This window comes from Fistularia commersonii, chromosome 11 (genome assembly GCF_037954325.1).
Source record: "Fistularia commersonii isolate RoL2024-O1a breed Wild chromosome 11, RoL_Fcom_v1.0, whole genome shotgun sequence".
NCBI lineage: Eukaryota > Metazoa > Chordata > Actinopteri > Syngnathiformes > Fistulariidae > Fistularia > Fistularia commersonii.
The window spans coordinates 5,565,194-5,590,086 of record NC_141294.1 but is presented as its reverse complement, the minus strand read 5'-3'; the positions used below and the strand labels follow the sequence as shown (position 1 = coordinate 5,590,086).

At 40.2% G+C, this 24,893-nt stretch overlaps 2 protein-coding genes across 2 annotated transcripts; one reads left to right on the top strand and one right to left on the bottom strand.

The window, feature by feature from the left end:
• Positions 1–499: 499 nt before the first annotated feature.
• On the bottom strand, positions 500–9,800 carry trhra (thyrotropin-releasing hormone receptor a). The gene is made up of 2 exons (XM_086155844.1): positions 8,907–9,800; positions 500–2,799 (listed from the first exon to the last, which is right to left on the bottom strand). The coding sequence occupies exons 1-2, from the start codon at positions 9,711–9,713 to the stop codon at positions 2,359–2,361; spliced, it is 1,248 nt and encodes a 415-aa protein (XP_086011970.1). The 5' UTR covers positions 9,714–9,800; the 3' UTR covers positions 500–2,358.
• Positions 9,801–18,725: 8,925 nt separating this feature from the next.
• tmem74 (transmembrane protein 74) lies at positions 18,726–20,850 on the top strand. The gene is made up of 2 exons (XM_086155843.1): positions 18,726–18,834; positions 19,510–20,850. Exon 2 carries the CDS (start codon positions 19,570–19,572, stop codon positions 20,401–20,403), a length of 834 nt encoding a protein of 277 aa, XP_086011969.1. The 5' UTR covers positions 18,726–18,834; positions 19,510–19,569; the 3' UTR covers positions 20,404–20,850.
• The last annotated feature ends 4,043 nt before the right edge of the window (positions 20,851–24,893 follow it).

Here is a 24,893-nt window from a genome sequence, read left to right as displayed (position 1 = left end):
AATATCCTCCGCTGAAATGTGTCGCACATAAAGACATTTGCCATCCATAAGTACCTATTCTTTCATTGTACTTTTCTACGTCATTACATCGTGGGTGCACGTATTATTGTATTCAAACATTTCTTTATCACTTGACCAGAGTGAGAGAGGCGTGATGAATCCGATGTTCACTAACAGAAGCTCAATATAGGTGTCATATTGTTTGTGTTATTGGTCCAGTCTAGATCGCTCCAAGGAGATGAATTTGTGTCTAAGCTGGCTACATACTTTAATGACATCAAAACGAAGCGTCTGTCCTCTCTGATTGATTTCCTCCTTGTGGGTGTTGCTCATGCTGAAACTGCAAGTGTCTGATTCATTGCAATATCTTGTATAAGACAGTTTGTGCAATGGCTGCTGTTAAAGCATCAGAGGCTGAGGATGTGCATAGAGTTGTGAACAAAATGGCTCATCCTGTGAGGCATTGAAGTTTAGCATCGAATCAAAATTCACACAACAGTACAGTTGCTAAAAGAGGTTTTTTTTTTGTTGTTATAGTTGATTTTTTTTCTCTTTCTCTCTCGCTCTCTCTCATTTATTTCATTAAGTTTTTTTAATTCAAGACAAAAACAAAACAATCCATCAAACAGTAGGAGCAGAGAAATGTTACCGAAAGACAGATGTGCACAAACCTGAGATGGATAAGAAACAGGTATCAGCTTTTTATCAGACTTTCAGAAGTTCTGTGTTTATGCTACAAACTGTACGCTGAAAACAAGTCAAACACAATGGCTTGGTCGCTCTAGAACTTGCCACATGCTCTAACTGAAAACCAAGGCAGAAATGAAATAAAGTGCACAAATGAGGGTGTCTTTACACTAAAATCTACTACACATCACATACAACAATCCTTTGAAGCTTATTATTTTTCGCTGTCTGGCCAGGAAAGATAGAAATCTCAATAATGGAACAATGGATCAGCAAGCTGCTATTATTTTTAAAATGCACTCCCTGGCACAGGCTTTGAAAAAAAAAAAAACACAATATTGCATTGATTTCACATTGCACTGCACAATCATTTTCAAGCAACTTTACAGTAAAAACAAAAACAAAACAGGTCCATTTAATTTTAAAACCCCTAAGTATTCATTGCCACTTGAGTGCTTTTCATTTTCTCTATAGAACAGAACAGAAATCCCATTAATAGCACGGTTGAGTTCTATACATACTGTAGATTGCGGCGTCTTCCTTGAGTATGGCACTTTGTTGAGATATATTTACATATTCTATCGCTGCTCTTTGGGTCTCTCTGAGCAGGTAAATCACTGAAAAGTGCTGCTCTCTGCAGCCTCGGGCAGTATCAGTGAATTACTGCCACAACAGTTGTCTGACCCTGTGACTAACATTCCCTCTGTCTGCACAGCAGGACGACATACAATATTTCTCTTCCTCATAATAAGCCAGCCGCTGACCTTCACCAGCACCTACACACTGAGCCCACACTTATGCTCAACGGCCAAAGCAACAGTCAGCTTTGGTTTGCCTTTCAATTATTCACATATAAGTCCAGGCAGAAAACACCGATGCATTGTTAATTTCGTATTTACAGCTCTGGCTGCAAGTGCCAGTTTTGTAGCAGTTATAGAAAATTAATGGTAATTCTACATCTGTGCTTTCTCTCTGGTTGTGATATTGAAATATTAGCATCTCTGGAATTCCCTTCTGACAGGATAGTACATACTGTAGATAACAAGGAAGCAGTTTTGCAACCGGTGTAATTTTTTTTAAATCTTGAGATTTGTAGGGTGATGAACAGTTCTCCTCGTTCCCTGCAGTTGACGGTGACATATTACAGACTCTGGTTCACTGTCCAGCTGGGAAGGAGGGTGATGTGGGTGGATGGAGCGACCTTTAACCAATAAAATATAGATTACAGGATTTATTCCTCTACTCTACACTGTGTTTTTTTCTTCACAAGTTTAGTATATACTCAAAACATATATGATTTTGTTAAAAGTATATATGAAGTGTATCATAGGACAAACTGATGTATACACAGAGATTTTCTCCTCAAAAGTGAGAACAACACCTGTCTTTCAATGTATGATTTTCACTGTACGCACTAATTATAATTCAAACATAATCTGTGGTTTATTCTTTACAATGTACTCATCAAATCATGTTAGGCTTCTGGCAAAGGATATTCGTTTCACAAACAAAAAATTGAAAAACAAAAACAAAAAAAGAAAAACACCCTGGATAAAATGGGAGTCTATGTAGTTAAATCAAATGTCTGTTAAAATTTTCATGGGTGATGAAAACTTAACCGCAGCTGACAGAATCCCTGCTACCCTCTTTGTTTATAAAGTTCATTTTTAGTCAAACTTTGACATCTCTCCCCAAGAGGGAGGGCTCCTCGAACGGCATCTTCTTGGCACCTGGCAGGACGCTGGCAGATAGAAAGTGGTCACTGGGTGTGTTTAGGTCGTCCATTTCCGTGGTGAAGTGGTCAGGACTTTCCCCATTGGATGTCTCCTTAATGACGCTGTAGGTGAGCGCCACGCTGTAGGACGCTGGTTTGTCCATGCGTTGGGGTCCACAGTGACACAGCTTTTTAAAGGCTGCCCGAAATTTCTGGGACATGGCGTTGTAGATGACTGGATTGATCGCGCTGTTCAAGTAGATGCAGAGGCGACAGAAGAGCAGGAATGCGGTGTCCAGGTAGGCCTTGTTCAGGAAGGAGTTGACGACCACTAAGGTTCGATATGGCATCCAAAGTAAGGCAAAGAGGATCACAACCACAGCCAGCATCTTAGTCACCTAAAAACATTGAATAGTGTTAAAGATGTCACAAAATGTTTTGTGCAAAGAGACATGAATATGATTATTTCTTACTCTTGATGGCCTCGGGGTTTGACATATGTAATGCGTGTGTGCCATTAATGAACATCCTCTTAGAGCCGAGGTGGAGGAAAAAGAATATGACTTTTAAACTATAGCACTTACAGAAGATGGGCTGCACTGTCGGAGCAAGGCGAGAAAACACATTTTGAGCTATCGGGGGATTTTAAAGAGCCGAGCCCAAATTGAAGATAAAATTGCAACAGTATTTTACAGCTCTTCAGCCATGTAGCCTGACTAGTTCAAGTTATCGTTTGTTATGTGCCCGTTTTGATTTATCGTATGCTTTATGTCAGGTGATGGCACTAGATATGGTAGGTTAGTGTGGCAAAAAATTAAATTTGGCAAACATGACCAGAACCTGTGGCCTGCTTCCTCAGAGTAATCAATTTGTTGATTATCTTGTCATCAGTACTTCTGAAAGGAACTATTTCTCTCTCATCATGAAACCCTCTCCTTGACACTGCTCATGACAAAGACTGTGTCGAAGTGCAGTAACCGGGCTCTTATATTGACAGAGACACATTTCAACCAGTTTTGAAAGACATAATTTGAGCCATGCAACAAAAAAAATCATCTAGAACTGATAAGATTCATACAGAAGGTGTTTGCATTTCTGTATGTTTTGACAAAAAAAAAAACATTCAATAATATTTATATATGGGAGAAACATGAAAATGATCACAACACTAGCTTCAGCTACAAAGAAACAATGCAATTCAGGAAAAGAGTGGTTACAAAGAGAAAAAAAAGTCACAGCTGTGTAACAAATGTATTGTTATAAAAGCGTCAGATGGCGACAAATACTTGGCTTTTCTGAAGTTTTCATGTTTCCCACTGCTATAGACTCTCGATGTCATTCGAGTTGCCACTTCATGAAAACACTTTTCCATGGACTATCTACAGAGAGAAAGTAAAGATGTCTCTTTCAAGTCCATTCATATGTTATTTATTTATTTATTTATTTATTTATTTATTTATTTATTTATTTATTTATTTATTTATTCGAAATCTATACCATTCTACACACACGGTTACGGGTTCCTGTGAGCCAGTCTCAGCTGGCACTGGACAAAAGACGGGATTCATCCTGCATTGGTAAACCCATGGGGCCTCACAGAGACATTGAGCAGTTTCTGGAAACTTCATGTTTCTGCAATTGGGGTTGAAGCTGGAGAACCCTTGTAAGGTGTAGAGCATTTATAAAGAAAAGAGGTCCAAAGAGCCAGAACAGCTTTCCAGAGAGAACAACTAACCACTGCATTAAATTGCTACCATCTTCCAATAAACAAGGATAAACTAAATCAAAATATGATCAAAATAAAACAAAAACATAAAGTGAATTTGCAACATAGACCCAACTATTCCTGAGAAAAGTCACATTCTGCAGTATAATAAACTGCATCAGTCACTTTTTCTATTTCTGTACGGAAAAAATACAGTATTGGCATTAATATAATTTTATTCCTTTGGAATAATGTAAAAAATGAAACAAAATGCTATTCAACACACTGGTATTATTTACAAACTTTGAAAATGTTAATGACCTATAGCACACGCAGGTCAAATATATCCATTAACGGGCATCTACTTGTATAAATATAAATTCCCAATTGAATTTTAACCTTCCATATATTTGTATCAGGGGCAATATGGTGATGCAGTGCTTTTGCCTTGTAGTAACAAGGTTCCTGACTCATTTCAAGTGCCAGACCAGGGCTTTTCTCTGTGGCATCATGTTAACTCCATAGCCAAGCCTGGTTTCCTCCCACGGACTTAAAAAAAGATTAGCCAATCAAATAGATAATTAAATAAAAAGCAGTATGTGAGTGAAAGATTCTAAATTGTCCAGTTAGTCCAGTGAGTATCTCAAATATAAACGTTAATTTAAAAAAAAAAAAAAAATTGAAGTCATCTCCCACTGGCCAATTGAAACTATTTAAGTGTAATTAATAAATACTTAACCTATAACGCTAATATCTAAACATTGCTTCTTCATTTCTGTAAAATTTTCAATCAATTTCTTATGCAATTTGTGATGGATGTTTTGTATACTACTTGAGAGGTACAACTGGTAATAGGAGCTTTGGCGGTTCTCGACAACCTCTCATCCCATTAGGTTCAGTAATGTGTCTCCCGTTTCCTTTCCGTATCCCTCTAATGTTTAACAATCAATATTATCAAGCCCAATTACAAACTATACAGCATTTTAAGAGCTAGAAAAAAAAAAACGTTTTGTTGATAAAACATAGTATAACAATTATATTAGTCTAGTGGGCTTTCACAAGTATAAAAGAAGTAATGTATAAAAGGTCACCCTGTACATAAGCCAAATGTAATGTAATTTAAACTGGTTTGACACCAAGAAGCATTGGGCCTTGTCACAGTGCTGTAGCACACTTCTTTAGTTTAGAACAGTATTGGACATTCTGTACACTACACAAACGCAAGAGTTTATTATAGAGTTTAAATATTTGGTAATTTGATATATGACAAGAATCATTGTCGTAGATGTGCGTGTGTGCATTGCACATTTACATTTTGTACAATTTAACAGTGGATAGGCAACAGAAAAATCAAAAACTATTTGAGTGGCTTGATTTGCACTTTGACATCCTGTAACCTCTTTCTGATGGAGGAGATTCAGATTCAGAGATGAGAGGATGCTGACGGGGTCCCTGGATGATTGTTTCATGATTGCCCACTTGCACGTGTCGGTTCATGTACTTCCTTCACCATTACCTTTGTAACCAGTTCACACATTCAGGCAGGCCTGTTGTTCAGTTGCTGTTAGCTTTCCAAACCTGGCAGGATCTGCTGTTAATGAGCAGCGGCTCCTTATCAGCGAGCTGGGGTTTGGGTGAAAAGCCTCATGTAACTCCGGTAGATCAGGTCATCACAACCTCTTTATAATAATATAATAATACAGGTCCTTCATATTCAACACAGTATAAATCCATGCAATCCCTGCATGTTGTTTTAACTCTCCAAAAATCTGAACAAAACAATTGGACAGAATACATTATAAAGTATCCTTGGAAATGTAATTTTTTTTAAGATTTGGCATTCAGACTCACTGATATCTTCATCACAGTGAACTATGGAATGATCTGATTGAACATTTTTTGGAGATGTTAGTTCTTCGCCCTGGTACATGTAACTTACAATTTCACAGAGGCATATCCAATTCCACTGTAAAAGATAACATTTACATGGTTGTATAGATGGTATATATACGACTTATGCTAGTTTGGTTTTAATGAGCTGATGTACGGGAACTTGGCACAAAAAAAACAGAGGGAAACGCCTTAAGCTCATGCATGCCATATTCTCTAACATAAACAAGAAGCATAGCACATGAACAAGTCATTTTTCACATTTGCAGCTTGAACCCTAAATGTTTCACAACAGAAAAAAACAATAATCCACTGATACTGAGTCAATGAAAATGCCTGACCCAAAACTTTGTAACTATCAAAACTATTACAATCTGAGAGGCCTGCTGTCTTGAACTCAATTTGATCACATTTCTCTCATCTTGATTTGATTGACCGACATAATCAGAAGTATAATTGCTTCTCTTGTTGATTGCTAATTTGTATGTCAAAAAAGAAGCCTTACTGATTAGCAGATTAAAAGAAATCACAGTTAAGTTATCATTATTATTATTATTATTATTATTATTTAAAGATAATACTACTACTACTACTACTACTACTAATAATAATAATAATAATAATAATAATAATAATGATAATAATTTTGATTATGTTTTAGACTTGAAATACTGTTGTCATAACACAACAATGTCTTCACATTCTGAGTAAGAAATAGAAATGGTGGTGTTATAGTGTACTGCTGTTCCATAAAGTTGTTGTCATCTAATCAGATAATGGTGATTCATTTAAAAGGCCGGTGTAAAACCCTTGTATATCCCCTTGCCAATGAATTAAGAGAGGTGCTAATTTATTTTAATGGTGATTTAAATGCAAAGTTCTGTTGTGTGACTGTACAAGGATGTACTAAGTGGTGTAACTATTATTCTGACTTAATTTATGCCTTAATAAATGACTGGGAAAAGCACCACATAATTATTCACTTTGGAAACAGCATCACAAACCTATGAGCCAATAAAATGAATCTATTTCATTAGACAGAAGCAAAACACATGTAAACAGCGGGCAAAATACCAATTCCTGAATCCTCATTACCCCCTAACCTTTAGGCAATTTGAGAAAATACAAGGTCTGGATCGGTTCATCTATCTACAATGATGTGGTTAGCACTAGCTTCCAGAAACACATGTAAATTTGTGTTTGTGGGTGTGCACTTGAAAAAGATTAAACCTAAGCAACACAGATGGAGATAAACGTTATTTGAGTTCAGGATAACAGATTAGACCATCCAATAGAGCGTGGAGCTCCCTCAGGCTAACACGCCCTCTGTCATTCCAGGAAAGCTTCTTCCCTTGATCTGATAAACAAACATCTCGCTCTCTTATCTACCTGCGTGTCTGGCGTGCCATGCCTCTGGTTGTGCCTTCAGAGGTCACAATTTCAACAAAACTAAGGTAACTCTTTGCAGCCATCCATTTGTTCGAAGGGTCGAGATGACAGCTGAGAAGAAGCGCAGACCTGGTTAGTTTCAGAGAGCTGTGATGATCTTCTTTTTCAGCATGTGTCAACCAAACAATGTAGGGAGAGCTAATTACAGAAAATCTTCTCTGACCATGAGGTTTTAAAAAAAAAAAATTATCAAGGTATTTGATGGTTAGAAAAATCTCATGGCTCCTGTGAATTTAACTCATTTTGCTGAGCATTAAGGACATTCTTCAAAGTGCTAAAATGATAGAAGCTGTCCCTCAGAAGAAGATAGAGACATACTGAGTTCTGTGGATTTGCCCTTCACAAGACTCGGTATTAAAATAAATGAGGGCTGGGTGCACTTTCATGTCCTGTGAGCCAAAGGAACAAATAAACAGGGAGAGTTTGATTCGGTAAATCCGTTTGGACATTTTCAATTTGAGAGAACAACCCCATCCATACCCTCTATGGAATTATGGAGACAATGGAGCACAAACACAGTGTTCACCTCGAGAATTTTGTTTCTCTCTTTTTCCCTTCACTTTTTTTTTATTTTTATTATTAGTTGAACGGTAAGACCAGGATGGTGAGTCTGCTTTGAATACTGCGAATGCATGGTGACCTCGAGTGCAACGGCAACCCAACAAAATATACCACATTCAACCTGTAGCATATGGGAAGAAAAATGAACGACAAATGTGTTGGTGATTATACAGCATTTGGGTGGATTTAAATGGCTGTGTGAGGAGAAAAAAAACCTATAATAACAAGCATATATATTTATACATATGATATTTTATGATAAAAATTTGTAGATATAATAACAAATGTGACAGGGTCTCTAAAATATTGTTTTTTTTTAATTATTCCATTATTATGAGGGTTATTGTTTGAGCAATGAGTGATTTTGACTGATAGGTTATGTAATATAATACGAGCTTGTTACTTTACCGTGATGCAGCAACAGCACTGCAAACAGTTTACACTCAATGAATGGCTGAAAGGGGATTTAAGTGAAATTTCTTTTCTAATGAACTGGTCATGTGAGATTTTGGCTCAGGGGGTCGTACTGTCCTCCGCTCCAACCTTTCATCGCTGTGTGGAGAATAAGCTGTATGGGTATTGCATTTACATTTATGTTTTGTGGATTTTATTGAGTGTTTGCATGACAGGGATATGTGACTGCAAATGTTTGCTTCAAAAATTGCTCTAAAAAAAGGGAGGCGGGAGGAGCATCAGACTTCTTGCTGTCTGTTTTCGTGGGAGGTGGGTCATTCTTACTGTCTTTGGGGAAAAAAATAAATCAGTGATGCTAAACATGCGTGAATGGAATTCGATTGCTGCAGATTGTTTACATAAACCCATAATGGCTTGGAAAAAATAAAAAATAAAAAAAAAAATCCCTCAAGCTGATCTTGGGTGATGCTGATGCACTTCCCTCACCTGCCTGCGGGAGGACGCCGTGGTGCTGCTGGAGGAGCTGGTGCTGACCATCCTCCCTCCCTGACTCGCCTCCCGCTTCCACTTCTTGGTGTTCTCCTTCGGATCCGACGGCAGCGGGTTGAGAAAAAGTATCCTGGCGATCAGTCCGTATAAAACCGTGGCCAACATGAGGGGCAGCACGTAAAACACCGCGAAATCGATGAAGTAAATGGGCAGGTACTGACTCCGGGACACCTTGTAGGCGCAGCTGAGCAGCACCGCGTTCTCGTACACCAGCTTTTTCGTGTCGGACAGAAAGAGCCACATGACGCAGTAGACTGAGGTGAGCGCCCAAACCAGCATGATGATCTTCTTGGCCCGGGATAAAGTGCACAGGAACTGGGCTTTGATCGGATGGCAGATGGCGATGTAGCGCTCCACGGTGAAAGCGGTGATGGAGCAGGAGGACGCGTTTATTCCCAAGTACTGGAAGTAGGTGATCCCCAGGCAGCCCGCGTAACCGTACACCCACTGCCCGTACAGGGCGTCGGTGATGTTGGGCAGCCCGGCGGCTGTCAGGACCATCAAGTCGGCGGCGGCCAGACTCACTAGGTAACAGTTAGTCGGAGTACGCATGTGTTTGGTGGTGAGGACCACCAGTATGACCATGCTGTTACCCACGATGCCCACTCCGCAGATGAGGGACACCAAAAACACGCTGACCACTTTGTACTGCACTGTGTAGTCCGTCCACACGCCCAGGGTTTGATTGTCCTGCTCCGACGTGTCGTTTTCCACGGTCACGTTATCCACGGTGAGGTTTTCCATGATGCGCTCTCAGGGAAAGGGCGGCAGGCGCGCAACGTGCAAATGGGAGAAAATCATTGCATTTCACATCAGGGCCCCGGCGTCAAAGTCCACCCAGAACCGGAAAAAAATACAAAATATATACATTTAAATGTGCAAAAAAAGTATCCACGTATAATTTTTTTAGTCACCCTCTCCTTTCTTCTCCATTAAACCTAATATTTTGTATTTTCCAGTCAGCTTTTGGATAAGACGCGCAGCCAAAGTTTGCGTTGCAGGCAGAAGCCCCGCGTCCTGTTGCCGCCGCCCGCAAACGCGTGACTGCGAGCTTTCCTGCCGCTCCTCAGCTCCTCTGTGGAGCCTCAGCGTGAAACTTCTGCCGCCTCGCAAGAGTGTCAGCTCGTCTACATCACGCACATACGCACGTACGCACGCACACACAAATTCACGCACACGTCGTGGTGACAAACTGGTTGTTTGAAGGCATCAGGGCGCAGGGAGCGCAGGGCGTTTTGTGAAAACTGCAAGTGTGATATTGACATTTATTTCCTAGTCTTTAAGACATAAATGTATGTTTTGTGCTCAATTAGTTTCATTTCCAGGCGAATGTTAAAGACGTATTTTCTTTTGTTTCATTGTAATGATGAGCTCGCCATACGCCTGCTTCTCTCTCCCTCATCATCTCCCAATTCAAATGAAATAAAAGTATAATTTATACCCGCTGCCTGTGTGTCTACACTTGGGAAATCCAAACGCACAAATAAAGAACATGACTGATAGTGTACCATTTGTAGCTAAGAACTCTTCTAATAATATTATTAACATGTTGAATTGAAACAGGACCAAGGAAAGACTTCTCTGGATTTCATTTTTTATTTCTTTCTTTGTTTGTAAATGTATTTATAATTTTCATTTTATTTTTTTGTAATGAAAATAATACTGGCAATTGTACTAGCAAGACATACAATGCAAATCAAATACTGAATTACAATCAACATCACATATATTTTAAGATATATAAATACTGGATTGAGGGTACACACACATAATGTAGCGCAATCATCTATTCATAGGAGATTCAAGGCATGAATATGATTAAAAAACAGGAGATACAGAATAAGTGCTATAAAAATCACAGGATCCTGCTTAATGCAGTTTAAATAACACTGTTTCCATTGTTCAGACACCTGTCACATTCATGGACTGTAGATACCTAATACCAAAAAGGGAGAACAAACATATGATAGTATTTGTTTAGTGTGATGCTGGGACCTGTAATTTCCATCCTCTGTCAAACTACAACGATGCAAAAAGGCAACGCTTTAGTTGAAATACAAGCTTCCATTTTATCCCTGTTTATCTTTATTACTGCTCAGTACTTTGTTAATTTTTATTGTTTTTTTCAAAGGCTGCCTCACACGTTATCCCCATGTTGTAAGTGGCCTGGAAATTGGCTTCTTCTCTCCCTGTGCAATCTTCCCTGCGTTCTGATATTTCTTGTGATTTGTCCGCCCTCGCTGTTAACTACCTGAACCCTGATGACTTCTCATGGTTCAAATCATGATGAGACCCCCGCCAACACCACCACCATCAGGTTTCACTGTTTAGAAATCAATATAGTTGCAGTGATTCACCGACCAGGAAGATAACCTTTGGGTTAGAAGCAGTGAGAGAGAAGTGTATCTGTGCCAGTTAATGGAGCTTCTTCTCAGCGGGAGCGGGAGTGAGGGAGAAAGAGTCCTCCACCGTCTACAATCTGAAGCCAAGATGCACACGGTTGTTATTCAACCATTTGTGATAAGCATTCCCCTCTTGTGTTTTTGTTTTATGCCCGTAGCCAAAAAGATAAACAAACAGGCTGAGGTTTCAGGCAGTTTCTTAACTCTGTGTCTGCATGCTTCCTATTTCCAGGGAATATGCATTTGCTAAAGTGTAAAGTGGAGACTGTGAAAATGACTCAGATCGCAGCTCAGCGGGCGATACAGTTGTTTATATTACTCTTCTATCAGTGAGGCTGGCACGGCAATGAGCGCAGTAGTCAACAGTAACGCCGTCTAGCTTCCCAGGCTATTTATTTAGACTGTGTGGAGATTATTTACACAACAAGGGGCAGAAGATGAATCATGAACTGAGTGATAATGCTGATAAAAGCCACCAAGGACACCTTATGAATCCTAAGTATTAATTCAAGCAGGTTGATGCCTTCACTGAACAGTCCCTCCACGGGTTGTAGATTAGACTGCCAAATCATTTTCCTTGACTGTCCATGTGACATAATTCATCGTGTCTACTGTATCGATCCACTGAGAGGCCATTACACCCTAACGCAGGGTGTCCAAATGAAGTGTTTGGTTCAGGTGGGGAGGTGATGGCAGGTCATCAGTTTTCACAGCTGGAGGGACCAGAGGTGAAATCATGCAATTCACAGGTGGTTGACTAATGTTTTAATGACCAATAACTATAGCAGAGATGATGCAGACAGAAGGACTGTGACTGTTTCATAATTCTATTATTTCAAGACAAGCAACGCTGACTGGTAAAACAGCTGTAGGAATCTTTCTAACTTAAAAAAACAAATACTAGATAGTGAATGCTGCACAGTATTCACTGACATTTTGGAGCCACTTGAGGGCAGCAGAATCGAACATTAAACACCCTGCACGTGACCTTTTCAGTTGATATGTACATTTCATAGCACAATGTAAATTCTTTAAACACCCTGCCGGTTTGGGAGCGACATAAATTCAATGTGCAATCACCGATGGCCATTTTTGTCTCTTGAGCATCTAAATTCCCCCACTGTGTGAACCCACGGTTGGATAACTTTTTAACATAGAAAGGTGGTGTTTATTGTATTTTTTCAAACTCTCTATGAAAATGGGATGACATTGATATAAGCTCTACCTCTACTGAAGGGCCTTGTCGAGTTGGTTTATGCTGTGATTTAGGGTCATTACTGTGTCATCTCATGGCATGAAATACCCACATTTGATAGATTGCTATTACAATAAAATATATATCACAGGAAATTTCATTAAAATTGAAATTACGACTCTGTCATAATTTCAAATCTTGAGGCCGGCCTTCGAAATGCTATTTAAAGTAATTAACTGAAAGTAAAACCCTCCTGAAGGTGACACGGGTTGACGTTCTTTGATGAGATGCAAGCAACTTGCACGATTCTTATTAATTTTTAAATATTCCATAATTACCACTCAGTGGTTTAAGTATGACATCCATGACGTACCAATATGATAACATGTAAGTCAATACAGTGACCTTTCTGCACTGCTCGCATACTTCAAAAAGGTTTCTCACTGTTTTGCATAGAAGTTACTTTTCAATCTTCTTGGTAGAACCTTACTGCCACCCCATGGTGAAATGTAGTGACTGAAAAATTAAAAATAAACAGTTACTGCTAATATGAGCCATTCTTTTTGCTTCATTTAACCATTAATCTATTTTTACCTCAAGTGTCTGCAACACCGTGTCAATATACTCTTGTATTAGAAAGTTTTAGGAATAAAAGACGAAAAAGTAGGTATTTCCATGTCTGCTTAAATTGAGATTTGTAAAAATATTTCTCTTCATACATGAACTGAATATATATATTCAGTATATATATATATATGTGTGTGTGTGTGTGTGTGTGTGTGTGTGTGTGTGTGTGTGTGTGTGTATATATATGTGTGTGTGTGTGTGTGTGTGTGTGTGTGTATGTGTGTGTGTGTGTTTTTGTAGACGGCAGTGAAGGAAAACTCCCTGAGCCTCAAATTAATAATTTTACACACATACACATACACATACACACACACACACACACACACACACACACATATATATATATATGTGTGTGTGTGTGTATATGTGTGTAAAATTATTAATTTGAGGCTCAGGGAGATTTCCTTCACTTCCGTCTTTTACTTTCTTGAAGTTTCTTCTACTGCATTTATCTCAGGAAGTAAAACGAAGTATGGAAAGTCATCATTGACAAATCAAAACCCGAGAGCAAAACATAGTTTTCCTTTGTTAATTCTTCAAAAATAACAGTTATATATCCATAAATAAAAATCCTTGAATTTTAAAATTGAAAAATTCACAACCTCTCAAATGCGTCATCTGTGTGATGCATTATTTAGCAACCGTGCAGCAGTGCAATTCTTCTTGCTGTTCCCCAAATGTGATGGGGAACAACAAAAACTGAAGAGCAAATTTTTACAAATGCCAGCACTGCCAGCAGACTACTCAGCCCTTGGCTCTTATTTCATCAAATTTAATTTGTAAGTTTGGCCAAAAGTCAAGACTTTCTAATTTCCTAATGAATGCCGCTCCTACTGTTTGTCTAGCCTATTTTTAACGGTTGCTCTCGTATTGTTCTTTATTTTTCATGGAAACAATACCAGATCTCAAATGAAGCTTGACAGACCATTTTCCTGAGCAAATGAAATGTACTAGATAAAACTAAATGTTTGTTATGGCTACAATGAGGGCAGCATTATTACGGGATAAAGCGTTGCCGCTGTTAGAGATAATCACAAGTCCAAACTGCTGTTAGCGGATAACATCATATTAATTATGATGAAGAGATAATAAGAGAAGAGAGGTTGCTGAAATGGAGGAATTAATTATCCAAGACAGTTTGGTCAATCATCTTTATTTTGGGGGAGGGCATTAATGTCCTTCCATTATCCAAGTGTCTGTGTGGAAGCCAGCCTCACCGCTTCAATTAGCACGGTTGCTGTAAATTAACTTGACGTTTCAAGTTCTTAATATTTAATATGCGTGTCTGCGGCTGACACGCCAGCCTTTCTAAGAAAAAAAAAAAATCTCAACCGAACAACAGTTTTCCTTTCTTTCAAGCCCCTCGTCATCCTCCCGTCTGCCCCCGCTCTCGCCTCCAGAAGACTTTCTAGGAGTAGCTGAAGGGTTTGCGTGCCACACTTGCCAAAGTCAACCCAGGGGACCATGTGCACCTGCTTATTAATAATCCACAGTACGCTTTCATCATGGACACACTAACCTGACAGAGACCTTGAGATACTCTTGTGCCGCTGGGGATTTTTTTTTTCAAGTTAAATTTTCATGCCGGCTGAACCTCGACCTTAGAATTGGACCAGTCAAAAAGAAAAGAGGAGTGGGAATGCTGAACGGCACGGATGCTTTTGTTGACACGAGATGGTTGCTTTTACCCAAAGAAGATCAAACAACCTGGATGATGTTATTTTCTTGCTGTATTTAACCTGTTATATTTTTTTTCCATACTCTTGGAGTTAAGCTACATATTCTTGTACAGGCTGGTTGTGGGGACACCCAATGGCACCACGAAGAGAGTTTGATTCAGTGATTCTGTTAAACAAACCCAGTTAATACTGTTTAAGACCATAAACTGAAGGTTTTCATTGGCATTACTGCAATATATGTGGGTCCATATCGTCATCCAACAGCATTAGTGCATGTGTCATTTGGCTTCAGCAATAAAGAGAATTCAAAAACATCAGGTCAGACTGAAGAATTCATAATGAGTTTTTTCTATTTGAAGACTATGAGAATCTAAAGTAGTTGCGATTAAAAGTGAACAGAACCGAGCCCTAAAAATTATTGTCAAACCAAGATATAGCAATAAAAAGCAAAACAAACATGCAGCAAAACGTAATGTGAGATTAACAGTACTGAAGCAATTAGGATATATTGATGACAACAGGAAAAGATAAGAGAGTTTTGATAAAACTATAGCGTTATCATTAATATGAGTTATATCAAATTACTGGGATCTCAACCTCATCCTTAAGGCATCATAAATTAACCCACATTCAAGTATGCAGTTATGTATTTCACTTACAGAATCTATGGAGCTTCCTGAGAAAACTGCACAAGAATCAAACCTTGTACATCATTTTGGATTTCTTATCGAGATCACAAGATCACATTCTTTGCTGCAGCTGTTGGGCCAGAGTCACAGCAGTCACCTTATATGCTTAGATGAATAGCTAGCAGCCATCCTCAGATCACCTACAGACATGCAGCATGAGGGGATGAGAGTGCAGAGCTGAGATATAACACCACAAGAAATTAGGGGCATCGTAATCCTCGATATCTATTATTAGGACTGCCAAGACCAATTTAACACTCGAACAAAAGTGGCCCACCTGAGCTCAGGTATTTCACCTCACAAAGGGGGGGCCTTGGCTCGCGCTCAAACTCTGCAACATCCATATGGCAATCTGAAGGACAGGCAAGGTAGGCTAAAAGCGGCAGACATAGTACCTCAATGACCTGTTTGCCCTCCCCATTAAATCCTTAGTCAGTTTAGTAAAGGAGGATTGGAGTGCTCTATCATGCCGAGAACAAACCTGCAGTCGCTCAGAACCTTTGTCTTCCTGTGTTAGAAATAACTAAATCCCAACTATTATGGAGAATACTATAAACACATTAAAAAAACACAAATACCAAAAACATAGCAGGACTATACTTGGACAATTATACGATTGTAAGCAAAGAAAGAGCGAAATTTGCAGTGAATATTACCAAATCAGTATTCAGGTAAATTCAAAGGGAGAACTTAAAAACGCAACCCTTCCATAATGCAGAAATAATAATTGCCAAACAGCATTGTGACTGAATAGAATAGAATAGAATAGAATAGAATAGAATAGAATAGAATAGAATAGTCATTGCATTTCAGAAACAGGCCAAAATTGAAGATTTATGGTGATGCGAGATAGTGAGAAATGATCCTAGGGTGTGTTGTTTTCTTTTTTTTTGCTCCATTTGGACGTGAATCAAAAGAAGACTAGTATCGTTGGCTAATTATGAGGTACATTTAGCATAGAATAAAGAAGGGGAGGGAGGTGTCGACTTCTGAATGCATGTGTTGTCAGGCATCAACTGATAGGATTAAAACTATAGTACAATGACAGCTGACTTACTTTTAGAGAAATTTCACCAGCTCAGCTCAGGGAGCCCCTGTGTGTTTGGCTGTCAGGCCTCTCTTAGACATGATGGCAGCATGCTTGTGATTGTCATTTGTGAGTTTCAAAACATAACAACCTTTTCTCCCTTCTATCTTCTGGTAGGGATGTATAGATCACTGTACACCAGCACTACCAGACATAGGAACAGCTTTTTCCCACAAGCCATCGCTCTACTAAGCACATAAATCCCCAACCGCACGTTGCATGCATCCACCGTTTTAAATGATATACGTACGGTGTAAATGCAGACATGTTTATCCATGTTTATTTATCTCTTTGCATTACCGCATCAACTTATGTGGAATATTACCTAACCACACTGTACTCTGCACTTTGCATTCTGGTGAATATAAAATTTTTCGCCCGGTCTTTGTTTAACGTCATGTCAGTACAAGGTGTAACAAAACTGGCATTAAATTTCCTGTACGTGTGAAAAATGCTTGGCCAGCGAAACCGATTCTCAGTAAGATTCTGCAAATGTAAACACACCAGCTCTGGCCTTCTTTTAAAAATAAAGCCAGAAAAAACATGCCCTTCACAGTAAAATACTGCAGCAACTGGGCACAGCAAAAGCAGCTCCACATTTATGTTTAAAATCCAAAATCTCTATGCTAAAGGCAGGTAAGTTCATTTTTGAGGGAGATGGGCCACAAGGGATTTGGGTTTGTGGAAGAACTGATTCTCCCTTGATACTCCTTTTTTGTGGTGTCCTTGCTAACACGAAAAGCAGTGCTTTTGCAGACAGATAGCATCTGAGAGTTGACTATTTTAGTCGTTTGGAGAAGCCCAGAGTCAGATTATAGCTTCCTATCTCATTTTCTGCATGAGGTATCCAAAAATACGACCAAACACCATATGCACTTGAGATATATCAACCAATAATCTCCCTGACTCTCCCTTACGCTAGCTGCAATATCATTTCTGGGACATAAACGCAGGAATAAATCTTTGTGTGTCTCCTACTTCCTCTTGCCATCCCTCGCTTCTTCTTTGCTCATCTTCTAAATTGAATCTTTTTTGGGAAATGGGCCAAAGCCATTTGCCCAGCCACTAGGACGTCACTAGGACTCCAAGTGCCTACTATATTTGTAACAGCTTCCAGGTTTGTGCTAAATAAGATGAAAATGTAAGCAAATTAATACTCATTTCAAAGTTTGATTTAGCAATGAATAGTTGAGGATGACGGTGTTTGCAGAAGAACAGGCATTTCTCATCTCAATGAATTGCTTTTACCACCAAGAAAACATGGCCATGAGAATGGCACAGATGATGTTGGATTAATTATTTGACAAGCACCAAAGATTTACACGATGTCACATCCCGCAACCTATTAGACCTTTGGATTTAAAAAAACAAAAACCTAGATGGTTGTGACAGAACTGGTAATCTTCTGAGAGCGCATAGAGCGACAGATGGTGCATTTATACACAATCTAATAATGTGCTTTGCTTAAGACTGCTGGATGTTTTATGATATGATGTCACCATTATGTTAACAACACAGCGGGTATCTACTGCCGGATGCTCTATAAGGAATGTGTTTGTTTGTTTGTTTTCTCAATATATGACTTCGTATTGATTTTTCCCGTACCTATAACTTCACACAACTGATATGGATCTCGTCTAACATCAAATATTTATATTAAATATTCCTCCAGGAATGAGTGTGGTGTGCTAACCTTAAGAGCCCTGCTGGCCTTTGAGGCTTCTTATTTTTTGCATTTTTTTTTTTTTTTTGAGATTATATTTTATGAATGGGATTGTCAGCCAAATGTCATTTATAGTATTTGTATGCATCCGGAAAACGCCCCTTGAAGAGCTCTCCAGTTGCTTTTTTTGAGACATAGAATTACCCTTAAACCTTCCAAGGAGGGAGGAGAAGGTCGATGCAAGTGAAGTACGATCGTCAGGTTTCTTTCAGCTCAACCTCCCCTTCCCCCTCCTCCTGTGCTGACTGACAGCCAAGGATCTCCATCGGCTCCCCGGATAGCGGCGCTTCTTCCGGCGCTCCGCCGCCCGCGGCTTGCTCGGCGTGGGCGGGGCGAAGCGCAGAGCTCCCCTGCGTACAACCTGCAGCCACAGCATCGAACCACCGGAAAAGCCATCGCGATGAGGTGACAAACCGGGGATGCGAAGACGAGGAAAAGAGGGGAAGATGCCGAAGTAGCCGCGGTTAGTTTATTTCTTCTTTTTTTCTTCTTCTTCTTCCACCAACCCAGCTGTGTGTGAGGGGTTTGTTCCGGATTAAAGGGAAAGCGGATTGTGCAGGATGGTCCACCCTGATGCAGAGCTGCATTTCATATCCCGTGAATTCTAGATAAGGAAGCACAAGAATGTGCCTACGAATACTTTCCAACCATCTCTGCTGTCTGCAAATGAATCCATCCTGCGTGTATTAAATCGTCTGTATTTAGTATCAGCATGATTTTTTTTTAATCTTTCATTTCTTATGTAGGGTTGAGGTTTTTTTTTTTTTTGTTGTTGGCGGGGTGGGGGTCTCATTCACTCACAACTGGGTCTATACAATAGGCGGCGTCAGTGTCACGACAGATTTAGAAGCCAGTATAATCGGGTTTTAAACGCGGATTGTTCTTCCTAATTGGATACAAGGGGAATTTGGCTCGTCGTGGCCACGGTAAGCGCCTTTCAAAATCAGTACCAGGGCTTTTCTTTTTTGTTGTTGATTTTATTTGTCTTAAAAAATGATCTGATCAACTTTAAATCAACTTTGAGGCGGTCTTGTAATCGAGTACACGGTGCCATATTACGCACAGGTATAAACGGATCCACTCTCACCCTCTGGGATGTGATTAAGATGCATCGTTTAACTCCTCGTCCTCTCATTAGGGATGCTGCGGAGCGTAACGTCGTGGGGGAGAAGAGAGAGCCGGCAGGTGGCGGGAACGAATGGCTTCCGTAGAGCTGGATGAAGGGGGCAAACGGCCAGTTCCTCCTGACGTCCTTGAACGCCTCTCCAGGGCTCTGCACGTCCGAAAGTCGGGCGGATCAACAGGAACTGGCCCCCCGGGGGACGGCTGCTGTAACCCGGCCCGGGGCTGCCATGACCGGTGTGCGTCAAGGACGGCGTCGCGGAAAAACAACGCGGGCGTTAAACTCGGCCACATCGGCGATGAGAAGGTGCGAGTGTGCTGCGACGAGGAACTGGAGACGTCGTTCACGTACGTGGATGAAAACGTCAACCTGCGACTCGCCAGCCCGGAGTTGAGTTCCAAGACCCCGCTAAGGCCTGCGCGCAGCGGGGGGGAGCCCGGCACCGACTCCCTGCCCGAATGCTCCTTCATGTCCGAGGACGATCTCTCCTTCGTCGAGGGTCCCGGGACCTCCATAGACTACGGGTTCATCAGCGCGGTCACTTTTTTGGTGACGGGGATTTCCTTGGTGATCATCTCCTACGCGGTGCCCCGTGACGTGGAAGTGGACAGAGAGAGCGTGTCCGCGAGGGAGATGGAGAGGCTGGAGATGGAGAGCGCCCGGATCGGCGCCCACTTGGACCGGTGCGTAATAGCCGGACTGTGCCTGCTCACGCTGGGCGGCGTGGTGCTTTCCACGCTGCTCATGATCTCCATGTGGAAGGGGGAGATGTACAGGAGGAAGGTCATCGCTTATTCCAAGCGCTCGGCCAAACTGTACGGTTCGATCAGCCTGAAAACCAGATCCAGCCCGAGTCACTCGTCTGCGCACTTGTCCCTGCAGGAGGAAACGGCGGAAACTTTAACTTAAAAAGAAAAAGAAAAACTGCTCCTGTGCTTGCTGTCAGCTCTTTGTGTAATGAAGTGATGCATTTAAGGCTCACACACTTTTTGCATTCTCTGGCGAGCTGTAGCCTGGAACTTTCGAAATGCAATTCTGCAACTTTTTTTTTTTTTTGCTTATCTTGTAGAAATATTTATATCCACATTGCAGACATATTGAACAACACAGCACTGCAAAGCAACGTGAGATACAGATGGAGAAGAAAGCTGTGGTCTCAGGTTGTGCCCACATGACACGATATCATAAAGGGATAGAAGACTGTTTTGAGTTAAGTGTCACACACACTGGACGAAATGTTTTAGAGCTTTCATTTATTATTAAAGCGATTCATTTTTAATGTGGACGTCTCCCACCGTGAGATCATGCACAAACACATTTCAGGAAGTAACAGGGAAATGTGGGCCCCCAGGGGAGAGTGGAGTGGGATGGGGGTGGAGGGTGCGGGTGGGGGTGGGGGATCTAAAGCTGTCCACTCTGATGCTGGAATTCTCAGCAATTCACATCGTAATATCCAGTGACAGTTCCTCTCTGGTGCAGTGCTGAGGTAAGCCAGTAAGGATGGCTCAGTGGATGAGAGACAAAGCTTCAAGTCACTTTGATTGTACTAAGAATTATGACAATGTTCGACGTTTCTGACAGGCATTGTACAATCTGCTCTGCGCTTCACATCCCATCCCTGTCTCTTTTCAATTGTGTCTCACACAAAACCCAATAAGAAGCTATAGCTGCATTGCCAGGCTCACGTAGGAGAATGTTGGAAAGGCCCTGGGTCTCGGAGGTCATGTTGCCTGTGAAATATTCAAGGATGATGTGACGTTTACACGGTAAACACCGTTGGCGTTTCCCACTTCCAAATGTGAGAACGTTCTTAAAAACACACACACACATCGTAAGGACCGATGAAGCTTTTAAATCAGTGCAAACACAACTACAGTACTAACAGCTCTCCTGAAGATAACAATCGGTCTGAAAGTCAAATCACGCCGACTCACTAACAAAGAAACTGCACGTTACAAAAAGGCCGGTGATATGTTTCTTTCCTGTGGGTAGAACAGCAAAAACAAACAAACAATCAAACAAATAAATAAATAGATAGATAAATAAATAAATAAATAAATAAATAAGGCTAGCTTTTAACAAATTCTGTGTTTTATGCGTTCTACTTTTTTGAAGGTTACAGAAAATAAGGAAATGCACATAACCGCGTGTGCGCTTACTTGTGTAATTTCTATTTGCATCTTCTGTAAAATATTTCAAACAGATGATTCTTATGCAGGGTCATTTTGTTACTCTGGCCTCTATTCTCTTTGCTTTTTTATTTTTTTTCAAAGCTTACGTTCAAAATTACGTGTCAGCCTCTCTTAATGAGATGCGTAGGTTGATCACTCTTTGGTAAACAGCTCAAGGCCAGACCAGTGCTGTGCTTTACTCTGTTGCGTTATCTTTTTGTAAGCACTTTTCACTTTGTATGTATATTTTCTGTGAACTGTTGAATATATAGGAAGAAGGTATGTGATACAGAGACAGTATCACTTAACTCTGTGTGGTATTCAGCCAGCATTATCACGCAGGTTTTTTTTTTTGTTTTTTTTTAAAGACTGCATGCTTATTGTAATAATGGAAGTGTAGGAATTTGATATGACGACATTTAATTATTTTTTTGAATTTACAATCCCTAAAAACTAACCGTTACCTCTGCAATGGCAATGAAAAGCCAAATGAAGAGTTTTCCAGTCAAGGTAATAAACATATATTGAGCCATGTGATGGGACATTATTTCATTTCTTTCAGTGAAGCTGTCAATCAAAAACCACTACTACAGATTTCCAGAGTTTCTTGAGATGAGGTTTCTCAGAATTAATCTTTGCCAGCCCTGTCATTTTCTTGCTCATGATGTCAAACTTGTGAAAAGGAACTGTAAGGCCCTAATGAGCATGGTAAGATGGGAAATGTAAGGCCAGATTATGCACCAGGTAAGTCAGTAGCCGCCTTCCATTAATAGAGTCAAACTCTAACATGTCAACATTTATCAGAATCCAACTGTTTAATGCGGAGGATCATGGAGACCTGAGTGAAGCCTCTAACTGTGCAGACTTCAGACATTCATAAGATACACTGTGCTTTTCAGACATTTACTATTCCTCCCTCTATCACCTTTTCCTTCTATATCCTCTCTCTCTTGTCTTCCTGTCCTCCCCCACGGTTGACATAGAGCTTTCGAGCCAACACCGAGCTTCCCTTCACACAGCCAAGTAAACATGTCTGAGGGATTTAATCAGGGATTTGCTTGAAGTGACAGCATTTTACACGCCAAGCTCAAGTATATTTCTAGCGATTCCATGCATAAGCTCTTTATCCTGCGGCAGTGCACAGCTAAAGCAGCCTTATTGATATTTGGTCGGCTTCTCTGTAAGTCGATCCCCTCAGGTGAGGCCAAGGCTAAGCTGAGTGGCTGCCATCAGCTAATTTCCCAAAGGTGTAATAACAGCGCTCCGTCTTTTCACTACTGACTCCCTGTAAGTATGTTGGACTCTCTATCTACCGAAATTAATAAAAGCACTCTATGCCACCTTTTATTAGCTGGTGACCAAACTCAGTTAATAGATTCCTGATTCATTTAGTTTCCGCTGTAAAATTAATCAATCAGAGAAATGAGAAAGTTCAATACTGATAAATGGTACATGATTTTGGGAAACAAGCTTATTGGCAATATCATTCAATTCCTATTACATAGTTAAGTGAAGCTGGCAGCTTCAGCCAGTCGCTGCCATTTAGAAACACATGAATACACAAGTACTAATGGAAACCGTTAGCCATCCCCTGAAGTCCTGATCAGGATCATCATTTACTATATTGTAATTTACAAGAGGGAATAAATAGTAGAATACACCAGTGAATTCCTTTATGGGAATCAGAGTAACAACCCAATTTTTTCGTTATATGTAAAAAAAAAAAAAAATCACACATGGATGTTGTTAAAAAGTATTCAAGTATTCAACATATCCATCAAAATGTTTGGATGATATGGGTTTTGTTGTTACAAATGATTGAAGTGACATTCCAAAGCACTTAATTATTAACTTAACTTCTTTTGTGCATTGATTTTTTTTTTTTTTTTAGATTTCTTGATCTTGTTTCAATTACCGAATGCATTTTTCAACAGGAAATAATCTGTTGTCAATCAGACGTTCCCTTTTTTCTCAGAGCGCAGTTCATGAGAATCATAGACAAAAAAAAACAGGGAGACGTTAAATTGGCAGCAGTCACATGAAATGCAGTCGATAAAGTAAAGGAGTCAAACTGAGTGGAGAACAAAACACACAAAATATATGTTTGACATGTAGTTTGTGGGTGGCAAAGTGGTGCAGTGGTTAGCAATTTTGCCTCACAGCAAGAAGGTCTTTGGTTTGATTCCCATCGGGGCATTTGTAAGTGAAGTTTGCATGTTCTCAACATGGCTCTCTGGGTTTCCTCCGAGCTCTCCAGTTTCTCCCCACATTCCAAAATGTAACAGTTGAAGATTCACAATTGTCCGTATGTGTGAATAAGAGAGTGAATATTCTCATGCCTCTATATACGTCCCTGCGATCACCTGGCAATGAGTCCTGACTACATCTTTGCTATTGGCCAGAATCAGCCTGCATTTATCCAGTCCTCCGTGCAAACGGACGAGTGAATGAAAGACTGACTGGATGATCTATTTTGCAAGGATGAACGGGAAACTTTAACACATTTAGGCCTTGTGCACTGATATGACTTACTTTTGCTCTTTTGTGAAGATTCATGCATAGCTGCAAGCGTGCAAGTTTATTTCGGCACATCCGTAAATAATCAGTTAATAACCACATCCAGCCTGCACCAGTAATCCAAACAAATTCACAGTAGAGCCTGCTGATTCCCTGCACAGCCTACACTCAGACTATGTACAAATTTTATTGTTTTATGACACTATTAATGTCTTACTAATAACTTCTGGTGCATGATACAGTTGACAATCAACTGTCAATTATTACAGAATTGTGATTTTCATGATCATTTTAATATTCTGATAACATTTCTATTGGCATGGAATATTTTGGCTACCTATAGATGTTCTGATTGTAGAATTTTACCACCATTAGTCATTTTTCTTTCATCCACAAGGGCAAGTGTCCTTATTTGGACTCGTTGGCGCCCCGGACACGGGCTGATGTTATGTGTTTTGTCTAAGGTTGAAGAAGTTAAATATATGTAAACCCATGTTATTGATTGCGGTGTGCCTCTTTGTTTTCTCCAATAGACGTCTTTCTTGAACAATATTTTCCATAATCCTGGAATGAGGATAAAGCACCATCTCTGGACTTGCTGTCTGAAGAAAACGTTTTGCAGATATACCACAACACAGGGCGCACCAGTGTTCTTCTGGGGGATGAGTAATATCTACAGTTAGTGTTTTCTTCGTGCACCATGACAATGAA